We start from the raw sequence: 12,186 nt of genomic DNA on the forward strand, positions 1-12,186 counted from the left end.
GCCAGTTTGAGCAGAAGCTCCCGCTCGAAGAAGCAAGAGTTTTTCGCGAGGCGTGCGCAGCTATTAAACGACAGTGTATTTTCTGGAATGTTGAGAGGTGAAATTGTCAGATGGCTCTATGAAGTATTTTCGTAGAGTAGAACCCTGTGTGGAGTAGGTGGGAGAGGGATTAAAAAGTAAAAAACAGGAAAGAAAGAAAAAGAAAAAAAGAAAGAAAAAGCAAAAAAAAAAAAAAAAAAAAAAAGAAAAAAGAAAGAAAGAAAGAAAAAAAAAGAAAGAAAGAAAGAAAGAAAAAGAAAGAAAAAAAAAGGGACAAACTACCTACTTAATCAATTCTTTCCCCTGCAGCACATTGAGGGAGTCGGCAATTCCTCCCAGGTTCACGCTTCCGCTGTATCCGCCTACCTTGCGGCAGATGCTGCAGGCGCAGAGTTGATACGGGACTGGCGTCTGCGAGTCAAGTGTAAATTGTACACCACCGCATTGGCAGCTTCCGTCGAGTTTCCTGTGTATTTTCTTAGTTAGTGATTAGGGACTTATAACGCTTTCATTAGCTGGGGACGGGTGTGTGAATTTGTCTTCGAGATAACGAGGTGAATCGATATGGAGGTGAGCGAGAAGTATGGTGAGCATATGTATTTGAGAGAGTCTATCTAGAGGTGTATGCATATATCGACAACAATTAATTAATTACAAAAATACGTAGCAGCGATGCACTCACATTGGCATATTTGACTGACAGCCAGTATAGAAGCCTAGAATACCTGTCTTCGTAATGGAGGGTGGGACTCGTTCTAAGAAAATGCCCGGACACAATGCGACGGCTCAGGGTCAGGATCATTTCTTTTATTTAAGGTCTGGTCGCTAGCATTGCTGTCATAAAAGAGTTTCCGTATTCCTTTTCCCAATAATATTCCTTGCTGCCGGTTCGGCATCTGACGTCGTGAGGAGGGGTACATAGTAAGTAAGTTGATCCACAGCGCAACACGGCTTATGCCAACTCCCTGCATATCAGATATAGTCAGGCATATTTGGGTGATGTAATTAAGGTTCTTTTCACAAAACAAATCGTTGTAAATTCGGATCCCCCTTCCTTCATCGTTGGGGGTTTTTGGGAGTATTTCGAGGATGCACACTACTTTAGGAATATAAGTTCGTAGCAGTCCCCGATGCCTCAGTAATCAGCCGCTGGTCGTCTAGTTGGTTTATGGCACTGGACTGTAATATCATTGTCTGCTATCCAGGTGTCGTCGGTTCGACTCCGACCCAGCGGAGGATAGTTTTTTCTTTTTTTCTTTTTCTTTTTTTTTTTTTTTTTTGAAACCTTCCTTGTCTCCTCGTTCTCCTATCATATTGTTCCAAACCCCTCCCCTATTTCATAATAAGTACCAACTTACTTCGGGTTGGTTTTTAGATTTTTTCAAGGTTCAAGTTAAGGTTTTGGTTGGCACAGTCACTTCCTGACTACTGAGCGAGATTTGCTCCCACAACAGTAGCTCTTATATAAATTTTGAATCTCCACAGCTATATTCTATTGAGTATTGACAACAATTGAAAGGTTCAAACTTTTCAATATACTATAACTATGCCGTCTTACATGCTTTATGCAACCAATATCATAGGAAGGACTCCTTCGGAAGGAGTCTTTGAAATTACCCATTTTCGATGCAACCCGAAGCCAAAAAATACAAACAAATGAAGCCTAAAAAGAAGTCACTCCGCTGGGTCGGAGTCGAACCGACGACACCTGGATAGCAGACAATGATATTACAGTCCAGTGCCATAAACCAACTAGACGACCAGCGGAATTTTATTGGTCAGCAAGGCCGGACAAAGATCTTCGTTTATGGGTAATATGCATGCTGTTTGCACAGTTTGCAAGGCCTTTTTCTCCGGCATTTCTGAACAATCCGCATTTCAACATCAATCAGATACTTCTATCTCTTATATCCATGTCTTAAGCTCATGTCTCATATAATATGTGCGAATAAGAGGTTCTGTTTTTTGACATCAGTTTGAACATGAGTTTTGGCAGTCCCGGCGGTCGCTCCGTCAATATCAAGCCCACACCGTATGTAGTCAGACCGTCAACTTTATGCGCCCCTATCTCTTCGCCTAAAGAGAATATATGTGGCTTTCATCATGTTCCATATGTGCGTATGCTGGGATGAGTTTGCTAAGTCTACTGCTGTTATCGCTGATTTAGGCCTGAACGTGGAAGTTTTCCGCTTGATCATGATGGTACGTCATGGCTATTTTCCTTTTGGATCACTTATGTCCTGACATGTATCTCTACGTACACATTTGTATCCACAATTACTGGTACGCCCATTGCTGACCTTATACTTTTTAATTTGGCAGGAGAATGCAAATACATAATCTCATCATATCTCCGGTGTCTGAAAAAAGGTGGGGGTGTCAATGATGAGACCTGTCGCAAGTTAGCTAAGTCCTATTTAACATGTCGGATGGACAAGTATGTTTTACCACCCACTTCCCTTCCGATCGTGGGATGGGATATGTGTTTAATTTGGTCATTGGAAGACTAACATTCGTTATAGCAATTTGATGGCGCCGGACAGTTTTGAGAACTTGGGACTTGTGTTTGATGAGAACAACAAGAAAAATGGGACGGAGCCTGCTGCTTCTGCTGCCGCGGTGGCACCTTCCGAGAGCAAGAAATCGTGACTTGACTTGATTACAGTGTTCTACATGTTAGAGACGGAAACGATCACATCCCGAGATTATATCCGCTTTGAACTTTGTATATAAACATCATTTGGCGTTGTTGGTATCGCATTTGCGCTCCTCAGGCGTTTGCGGCTGGTTATCTTTGGGTGAATAACTTCGGTATGGAAGAAAGCCCACTCCACTTCTGTACGATATCTGCCCTGATAATTATCGTCGGCATGTCCGACATCATATTTTTACAGTACCTTTCCTCGCGCACATCCGTATTTGCTTTCCTGGCGATAAACCTTACATTATACGCGACATTACCTTCTTCTCCGGGATAGAGACGGAGGTTGCTGAGTGTCGACAAAAAACCTGGCTCATTGAAACGCTGGACAGAGACAGCAGAAGCGTGTGAGTATATTTAATACGGCGGCTAATAACACTAATGAGTGCCTCCAAATTTGCAATCGTTTGATGATATTTTGAATGTTGAATTGTGGAAATCACAGCATCATGCCACAAGCGGGCTTCAATCTTCACAAAATGGCATATGAGAGGAACGTATCGAAATCATGGAATTTTCACTACATACACACAAACCATTCCCTTCACTTCAATAGTTGTCTAATTTAATTGAGATTTCGATTTTCTACACCAGATGCTAGCTAGCTTATGTAATCCACGGAGACGTCTAACAAAGACGTTGCACCGAACGTATTCGAAGATGGGCAGGGTCTTTTGCCCATACTTGTGGAATTGTTGTTTGCAACTCAATTCAGCTCTTGTTTAAGGAGCCAAGTACTGCGCGTCCGCTTTCGGCCAACGGCCATATTGACAAACATACTAGTATTCGAGGCCGGCCTCCCTCCTGCGAACCAGGTCATGTAGGCACGAATGTCTTCAATCGTACGACCCCCAGATCCGTGCCTCGTTGCAATAATCCTTATAATCCAATCTCGCGCTGGCCCGCGTTTTGTCTATCACTATCCTCCCAACCCATCCACCATCATAAGCAATAAATCCCGTCGCAATTCGCGTCGGAAAAGTGGTGCTAGAAACTCCGAATCTAGCCTGTCCAGTGATGATGATCGGTCAAGCTCAGACGATGATGAATGTGGCCATTCGTCGGCTTCCTGTCGGGGTGCCAACGAGCACAGTGGGAGGAGCTGGCTTAGCGAGCAATTGAGTGATAAAGTACCTCACCCATCTTCGAGAGGGCATACTTCGTCCACTTCCCTACAGTTCAAGCGAAGAAGCGCAACCCCTGATTCTAAGCCGGATAATCAGTCAGATGCTGGAAGAAATGAGGTTCTAGGGGATCTCTATCGCCCGCCATGGGAATCTTTACTCGGACTGCCAACCAATGTGTGGGAGAAATTGCTAAGTCCGTCGCCCGCCTGGCATAAGCGACGATTTGAAGTGGGTGTTAATGACCTTGTGTTTGTGGGATGGCCCGTGTTTGTGAAAGACGATGGGACTTGGCGGAAATGGAAGCGGAAGAAGAAAGTTAGAACACAGCAAGAAGAGAACGGGGAGCCAGGAGTTGATGACAAAGAGAGGGGTGATCTGAGAAATAATGACATGTCTTCAAAACAGGCGTCGGAGACTGAAGGCGACAATTGCCCTGTCCCTGAACTAAAAAAAATTGTTGAGGATGACGTACTTCCTGGGTCGCCAGAAACTGATAAGGATTCGATGACAATGTTCAACGTAGTTTTCGTATTGAATCCACCTTTGCTAGAATACGGCTTGCGAGTACGGGAGAAGTATGAGAATGTGATCAAGAAGTTTGGCAAAGGGTTGAAGTCGGAGCAGGCAAGGGTAGACTACGTTTGGAAAGAGGCTCAAACGATTGTCAACATCAGGGAGAAGGCAAAGGAAAACAGTATGTATTCGATATGTGCTTCTCGTCCTTCACTTTGGGGTATTTTCGTAGACGTCAACTTACGTTTAAGCATAGAATTGTCCTTGTCTAGACTTTATTCGGAACTGTCCTCAAAGTCCTCCCTTGCTCGAGCAATATCTACAGTCTACACAAGTATTTCTAACTCCAGAATCGCGTCCGTTACCCTTACACCGGAAGCAACAATGTCTCTTCAAGCTCCGCCTTTAACGTCTACTTCCTACCTTCCAAGTGCCACGGAGAAAGCCTATCCCGGTTTATGGCTTACCACAGCCGACAGCCTCTCCGCTACCGATGATGCTACAGGGATGGACACAAGCGCCCCCAACCAGGCTCTAGCAAAGCATTTTGCCTTACTTCTACTAACTGACGAATCAACGGTCTTAAAAGACATTGAGGAGTCAATAGGACCTTTGGGCGCTCGACTTGCACATTACATTCGCGTCTCAAAGCCCACAAAATCATTTGCCCAAATCTCTGCCCTATCCGGAATCCCTCTGAGTGACATCCAGGTGCTTGCCAGCCATCTCGTCTACTGGCGGAGAGCCAGAGCCGTTCCCCCGCTCAGTCAACGGGATACGTATATCGTTTCCCCCAATGCTGACATGAGCAAGCTTGCGCAGGCAGCTGAGGTTTACGAAGCTGCATTCCCAACACTTCCCAGTCTTCCTAAGATGCTTCACGCACTGAGCGACACACCTAAACCATACTCTAGATTGATACCTAGCAGGGATCACAAGGACACTTATTATGCGATTCTGGCGTGGTTACTGAGAGGGGGTTGGGTGACCCAACTGCGAACATTTGGGTGGGTCAGAGTGGATCCGGAGATCAAACGGGCAGTGGATGAGGCGTTAGAAAGGGAGAAAAAGGAGAAAGAGATTGAAGAGAGAAGGAGTGGAGCATCTCCCACCAAAGAAGATTCTAAATCCGAGGGGCACTATAGTAAGCACGTTGACGACGATCATGACGACAATGATGATTCAAAATCCTCATCTTCTTCATCTCTTGAGAGCGAAGTTAGCGGCGAAACCACTCCTGTTCCAACCAGGTTTCTTCATCATCAATACCGCCACGAGGAGAATATTCAAGCTGAAAAACAAAAAATACGGCCGCCCACTTCTTCTCTTATCTTGCGACCTCACCGCGCCTCATCGCTAGAATCCCATTGGCTAGATGAAATTCTCTCACGATTCTCCGAACCCTACGAGCATGCAAACATGGACAACTCCAATCACACTCCATCCCCAGAAGATAGCATCGATGTGGATACTTCGCTCCAAAAGCATTGGCCGCTTTTCACTAAATATCTCAACGGCACAGATGCACTGGAAAAAATCCCGGTGCGCGAAGGTTTGAATCGGAAGGTCGTATGGCGCTTACTCAATAGGCTGGATCGTAGCACGTCGCCGTCCGGGAGTGGAGAGAATGGTTCTTCTTCATCAAAGGAAAAAGTGTTGGTAACTGTGAGACATTGGTGATATAATAGTCAAGAAGAACAGAAGCGTATATTTCCCTGAACCTTTCTTGGGAATGAGGACCATTATCTCCATTTCCTTGCCTAAGCCCATCTTAGCTTCCTTAGATCATACAAATATCCCTTAATCTAGTGTTTGCTGAATATATAATCTGCTTATTTGGATGACAATAATGATCACTGTGACCATTGAATGAGGGTACAAATTCCGCTCTGATCGCATCCGGTCGTGCGAATAGGTTAGTGGGTGTTAGAAGTATAAAAGAAAGAAAGGGGAACGGACTCACGTGAGGTGTTAGTGGAAACAAAAGCCTGGAAAGTGCTGGGCGTTGGTAAATTGAAGAATAAAGAATGCTCGAAGGGTGACGATACATAAACACATAAATATTCGCGGGAAGAAAAAAGCTAATCATAGACGAGTGAGGTGTATCTTAAAATATAAATATGAACCATATCGGACTTCGCCTTGCTAACAGTGACAATGCTCCAACATGCGTTTGGCTAAGACTGGCCCTGGTGTTAATTCATCGGCGGTAGGTTCAAAGCCCACGGTCACGCAAACAAAGCCTTTTGAAGAGTTTTTTGAAATGTAAATACATGCTCTGGCGATATCATTGTGTAATGCGCACGTCCACTTGATGCATTCGAGGCAGCTCTCTTGAGAAATCAGCCCATTTGCTCAATTTATTCTCTATCCAATCGGTTGGGTTCGCTGCTACCAGCTTCAGAGGTATAGCGTGGAATACATCTATGCTTGCCACGGAGCCAGAAGGTTCGTACTCTAATGCAGCTTCCTGCATCTTGTGGGCAAGTGTTATCCAGGTCCTCAACTTGTTCCTGGTTAAGATAGCTCCACCAAACGACTCTGTGCAGCACAAGACATGATGTGGTCGAGGGCGTCATCGTTAGAGAGTTCATGTAATTTAGGCGATAATTCGAGGGCGTGTTCCTCTGATATCAGGTCTAAGAAATAAGAGAGATTATACCAGCTTCTACCCAGTCGAGCTGGCGCATACGATCTTTGATACGTGGCGGTAGGTTGAAAGAGCCTAGGAACATAATTTCGTCCCCATTAGCTTCGAGGAGCTTAGCGATTTCAAAAGCAATCATGGCGCCAAATGATAATCTTGTGATTGCATATGGGCCCCAGGGCTGGGTCTCTTGGATGTGTCGAAAATATGTTGTACACATATTTCAGGGAGGTCAGTTAATAACTGCTCCCCTGTTTCAAACCCTCGAGCTCGGAGTGCATATAGCGGGCGGTCATTGATATACTTCACGAGGTTTAAGAAAACCAAGACTTCGCTATCACCCGGGATGTACAAGCCACAGAGGAGACTTTTCGCCGGATAAACGAAGTTTAACAACAGGATTATATTGTTTTGGTTGCCGCATTTGTTGTATCGCCGCCGCCATACCGTGGATTGTAGGGTCCATCAACACAGACATCAAAGGGATTTCCTGATCCAGGTGGAGAATCTTTTGTACTGTACATTTGATTTAAAAGCTATAATTTCAACAGAAGATACTCCCATATCCAGGAGACTAGTGTCAATTCCGATCTCCGAAGTTGGAGTGTGGAACATGTTCGCGAACAAATCAGCGATTGAATTCTCAATTTTACTCTCAGGACTCCTTAGATTGGTTTGATGGTATAGTCTTGTGGCTTCCGCTGCCGTCGCATAGTAAGTATCGTATTCCCCAGCGAGATATTCTGCCGCAATTTTTGGCCCTTGAGATTTTCCCCAGAGTCGATTTTAGGATTAGTGATGCGTCAACTCGCACTATCCAGTACGGACTTACCCCAAATAACCTGGCGTTAATCTTTGAGATTGCATCGAATGGAGCTGCAAAGCTTCCGGCGCTCGTATGACCATACGCTGGAGCGAACACTACCACCACTTTTTTAGTTGAGGCGCTATTGGGGCGATGAGAGAAGACGACTGTATACGTAGGGATCAACCAGGGGAGTTTGGCTTCTTCAATAGCACGTTCAAGCTCATGGGGGTAGTAATTCACTCCGTTTACTATAATGAGATCCTTTATTCGGCCACAGAGGTGTAGATAGCCAGAACCATCGATGAGGGCAGAATCACCAGTAATAAACCAGCCGTCATTAGTAAAGCTGGCAGACGTTGCGAGCGGATCGTTAAAGTATTCTTTAAACACTAATTCCCCTTTAATCTGCAGAGAGCCGGGAACATTGGGGATTTCGATGACACGGCCGTCGTCAGCAGCAACTCTTGCAGCCATACCTGGAACACATGGACCCACGGAGGTAAATTCAAAACTCATTTTGATATCATAGCTTGGGCAGCAGAGGTTATGCATCGAACCTGCACAGGTTTCGGTCATGCCAAATCCCGGGCTCACAACATTTCTCCTCGCGCCCAAGGCTATCAAATAGGTTGTGACATTGATGCAGGTTTGCAGAGAATTCGCTTCTCCTCCTGAAAATATGACCTTCAAGCATGACAAATACCAGCCTGAACTTGTTCTCGTATAGGTTTGCATTTTGTCAAGCAAATTTGACAACGCTGTCAGGTAAAAGTTTGGAGCAAAGGTCACGCTGATTCGCAGGTTGTGGATGAGGTTCAAGAAATATATTGGGCTATTCGAAACATCTGTCTTGTCAATAAAAACCTGTCTTGCACCCAGAGCAAGGGCATGCAAATGAATTTGGCAGAGCGACGCAACGTGATCTAGGGCAACCCATCCTAGGAAAACATCACTCTTTCTTGTGCCATGGTGAGATGTCTTCCCTGCCACCGCAGCCTTAATTTGGCTGTTTCCCAAAACCACGGCCTTTGCACTTCCAGTACTGCCTGATGTGAACATGAGGATTGCCGCATCCTCTGGTGCTTTTCTGTGACCGAAGTTTGCCCTGGAAACACAGTCGACTACATTTGGAAGAGTGCTGACGAGGTTTTCGACTGTGATAATATTAAGTCCGTCGATATTCAGAAACTCATAAGCCAGGCGGGCCGACGTGAGAATAAGTGGCTCTTTGAACAGTGACTTTAGGTGTAAATTTTGTTTTCGTCTCTGAGTTAGATCCATGACGAACGCAGGTAATATCGCAGGCACGTAGCCACCTACCACCACGGACCAGAGCCATATAATATTTTGTTCATGATTACCGAAATAGATCAACACTACCGTATCCTCTGTGACATTTTGAATACCATGAATAAACTGGGCGTTTTTATGAGCTTGGTACCAGAGCTGCTGTGTGGTCAGAACTGTGGATCGTATTGTTAAAATCTGCAGAGTGGAATTCCATAGGTGCGTTGCTGCAACTGGCAGACGACTCAAGCATTTCGGTTAGGTTTTGTCACACCATGAGCTTAGCGGCCATGGTAAATGAGTCCGTATTCCCGGATTTCAGTGGCACCAGTCCCTCAGGAGCACAGCTTGGCACCATGTTGAAAAATGCCCAACGAAATATTATTTTCAATTGGCGGACACTTTGGTTTTGGTGGTAACAGGTGAACAATAATGAGAACCAACGAGCGGAGTACGTCTATGAAGATTTATAAATAAGTAGACAACACGGAGGGACAGTTGGAATTGTCTGGTCTTCAATTAGAGAGGAAAGTAACAATGAGCAAAGCATACAGAGATTTAGGGAATGGGACCGATGGGGTAGGGGATAGTAGAGAGAGCAGAGACAGTGAAGGAAATATCAAGGAAATGGGAAGACAACCAACTAAGCAGATTTAGGCACACATATAGTTGCAATACCATTCCCAATCTTAAGATGCAGAAAATATATAGTCCAAACATCTGCTGCAACCAGGGTGGAGAAATTCAATAATGTGCGAGATGTGCTGCGCAGGGGAGTAAGGGGTTCAGTCCAGCACTCAATCGGACCCATCAAGGGAGACAAGAGGGAGCCGAGTAGAAGATTTGGACATGGTGCAAGAGATACGCACGACACCCTAAAATGGAGCATCACCAGTTCGCGAGAGTATATGTCCGTGGAAGCAGTTCACTTCAAAACTTTAGTCATTAGGAAAACACAGCTGTAGAGAGGGTGGCTATTTTATACGAGCCGGGATCATGGTTTCAGAAACGAGAACGCGGATTTAACATCAAGTCCAATTACCCCAAGATAGGGAAGCGGGGTATAGATAGTGGAGATTGGACAAAGGAGAGCGAAATCTTGCATTGGGATGGCAAGGGATGCTGTCATCCTCTAGCTGTGAATTGGGAGCGTTATTGGATACACCAAGTCAAGTCACTCCAGACCGAGACGGATAATTCAAGTTTCCGCCGACTGCAAGGGATTTTGATGAGAGGGGTCAGCGTTGCATTGGGATTCGAGGGAGTGGAAATCAGATCAAAGTGTACATCAATAATTCGTCTTGGTCAAATCTCAAGGGAAGACTCGCCAAAAGTGCATGGTAGAACAATGGCGAATTGTCTAATATATCTCTAGGGCAACTTTGGCAAAAAGTATAGAACAGGTGAGAAGTTATCCCACTGAAGATGCCTGACTCACGAGAAGGGGGTATATCGTGTGCAATTCGCGGCGGGCAGAACTCCGATTCCTAATTCTAACCGTCTGGAGAGATGACAGATAATTCTTAGACGTCCGTGAAATGAACCGTCGGGTAGTAACAAGAACTGTTAAGTGAGCATCCGTATTGGTAAACCCCAGTCTCCAAGTACGAAATGAGAATAATGCCCGGATGACCTGGGAACTAAGTTGAATCCTTAGAGCCAGCTCAAAATCCGCTCTAAATCTGCTATGATCCGAGTTACTGGCTTGATTGGAGCATTCAGGAAATCTGATTCGCTGAGTATTCTGTGCGTTAACTATCTCCCATCGAGTAACGGAGGGAGCTGTTCACACTTAACAAAAGTGAAGAAAGATATAAAAAGACTATTATATGAAACGGCGAATAGCAGCCAAATACAATAGTGTGAGCAATGGAAAACTTACGGGTCTTCGAGACTATTCCATTTTCCAGTTGTACAAGTGCGATGTGCTGTGTAGTGTACCCAAGTCCTGTAGCAGCGTTGAGCAGAGGCAGAAAAGAAACTGGAGCAAAGAATTAGCCAATATAAAAAGAGTTTGTAGTTGTCCGATATTACTTAAGGTAGGTCTGGCGGCGGATAACTTCTACCACCATTGTGTCCTTTTAAACCCCTTCAGTTTCCATCCCATCGGACAAGCCGTATTGGGAAACCGAATGCCATCATTGCACCTGTGTTTAAGGTTATTTGGCGTCGTTTGCTACAACGTGGAGCGTTCAGTGGTAAGCAAAACCATTGAGAATGTCAACACATCCAGGTTGAAAGGGGAGGAAACCAAAATGATGATATTGGCATCAAAAGTATGTCAATCGGTCCTGCACTATGTGACCCAGCATGCAAGAGATAAAATCTCATTAAAATATTTTAGCCCTTGGGTCGTCTTCTTCAAACAGTTAGTACTTGACGAACTCATATGCTAATTCTCAGGTAGTAACATTCTGCTGCGGGGTACGAGTATTTTTTTTTTAAGAAACTTGGAAGGTCGTGTACAGTGATACTATTCCTGCCATCAACCGCTGTCGATTGGGTTTGACGAAGAATTGTCTGTGTGACCGTAGAAGTATGCATCGGAGACGGTCAGAAGATGCATTGCGAGCTGCTATGGGCGCGCTTTTTAATCATTAATGAATCATGATATGTTTGGTCGACGTGTGATCGAGAGTAAGGCCGGGATCGGGTGAACTTGAGTCAATTCCTTTCACTTAGACACAAGCGTGTTCATTTTCTTTGCGATAACGAGGCAATTGGTACGGAGCAGTCTCGACATATTAAATTGAGCTTAAAGCATATTGGAGATGTCTCCTTTTAAATAGACTAGTGGTAAGAAGCTTTCGCATACTATCTCTTAGGTGGCCCAACACCTTCAGCAGGTATCTTTATACCATTTCTCAAATTACAGTCCAATATGGCAGGTAGGAAGTGATGATGGCGGCTCTAACAATAAACCGCATCTCCAACACTGAAAGTCCAGCGGCCACAAGTCTCAAGGGGATGGCTACTAGCAAAAAATCTTATATTACGAGAGGAGAGAAAATTGATTTGGTTTAATCGGCGATAGGAGCTACCTAGCTGGCCATGTTCAAGTAAG

General features: G+C 44.8%; 5 protein-coding genes and 2 non-coding genes across 7 annotated transcripts; 3 read left to right on the top strand and 4 right to left on the bottom strand.

The window, feature by feature from the left end:
* Positions 1–321: 321 nt before the first annotated feature.
* HCAG_01449 (predicted protein) lies at positions 322–959 on the bottom strand (the record flags this gene model as incomplete). The annotated part of the gene is made up of 3 exons (XM_001544352.1): positions 322–505; positions 722–794; positions 941–959. 3 exons carry the CDS (start codon positions 957–959, stop codon positions 322–324), a joined length of 276 nt encoding a protein of 91 aa, XP_001544402.1.
* A 226-nt stretch (positions 960–1,185) lies between these two features.
* On the top strand, positions 1,186–1,274 carry HCAG_09383. The gene has a single exon. It is a non-coding gene; the product is annotated as a tRNA-Tyr (tRNA).
* A 443-nt stretch (positions 1,275–1,717) lies between these two features.
* On the bottom strand, positions 1,718–1,806 carry HCAG_09390. Its single transcript has one exon. It is a non-coding gene; the product is annotated as a tRNA-Tyr (tRNA).
* A 215-nt stretch (positions 1,807–2,021) lies between these two features.
* HCAG_01450 (Cox19p) lies at positions 2,022–2,688 on the top strand (the record flags this gene model as incomplete). Its single annotated transcript, XM_001544353.1, has 4 exons — positions 2,022–2,071; positions 2,207–2,241; positions 2,362–2,476; positions 2,562–2,688. The coding sequence occupies 4 exons, from the start codon at positions 2,022–2,024 to the stop codon at positions 2,686–2,688; spliced, it is 327 nt and encodes a 108-aa protein (XP_001544403.1).
* Positions 2,689–3,570: 882 nt separating this feature from the next.
* Positions 3,571–6,065, top strand: HCAG_01451 (predicted protein; the record flags this gene model as incomplete). Its single annotated transcript, XM_001544354.1, has 3 exons — positions 3,571–4,561; positions 4,970–5,949; positions 5,982–6,065. The coding sequence occupies 3 exons, from the start codon at positions 3,571–3,573 to the stop codon at positions 6,063–6,065; spliced, it is 2,055 nt and encodes a 684-aa protein (XP_001544404.1).
* A 602-nt stretch (positions 6,066–6,667) lies between these two features.
* Positions 6,668–7,166, bottom strand: HCAG_01452 (predicted protein; the record flags this gene model as incomplete). The annotated part of the gene is made up of 2 exons (XM_001544355.1): positions 6,668–6,921; positions 7,043–7,166. 2 exons carry the CDS (start codon positions 7,164–7,166, stop codon positions 6,668–6,670), a joined length of 378 nt encoding a protein of 125 aa, XP_001544405.1.
* Positions 7,167–7,692: 526 nt separating this feature from the next.
* HCAG_01453 (predicted protein) lies at positions 7,693–9,414 on the bottom strand (the record flags this gene model as incomplete). The annotated part of the gene is made up of 4 exons (XM_001544356.1): positions 7,693–7,788; positions 7,860–9,074; positions 9,156–9,284; positions 9,397–9,414. 4 exons carry the CDS (start codon positions 9,412–9,414, stop codon positions 7,693–7,695), a joined length of 1,458 nt encoding a protein of 485 aa, XP_001544406.1.
* Between the last annotated feature and the right edge of the window lie 2,772 nt (positions 9,415–12,186).

This window comes from Histoplasma capsulatum, genomic scaffold (assembly GCF_000149585.1).
Source record: "Histoplasma capsulatum NAm1 scaffold_1 genomic scaffold, whole genome shotgun sequence".
Classification (NCBI taxonomy): domain Eukaryota; kingdom Fungi; phylum Ascomycota; class Eurotiomycetes; order Onygenales; family Ajellomycetaceae; genus Histoplasma; species Histoplasma mississippiense.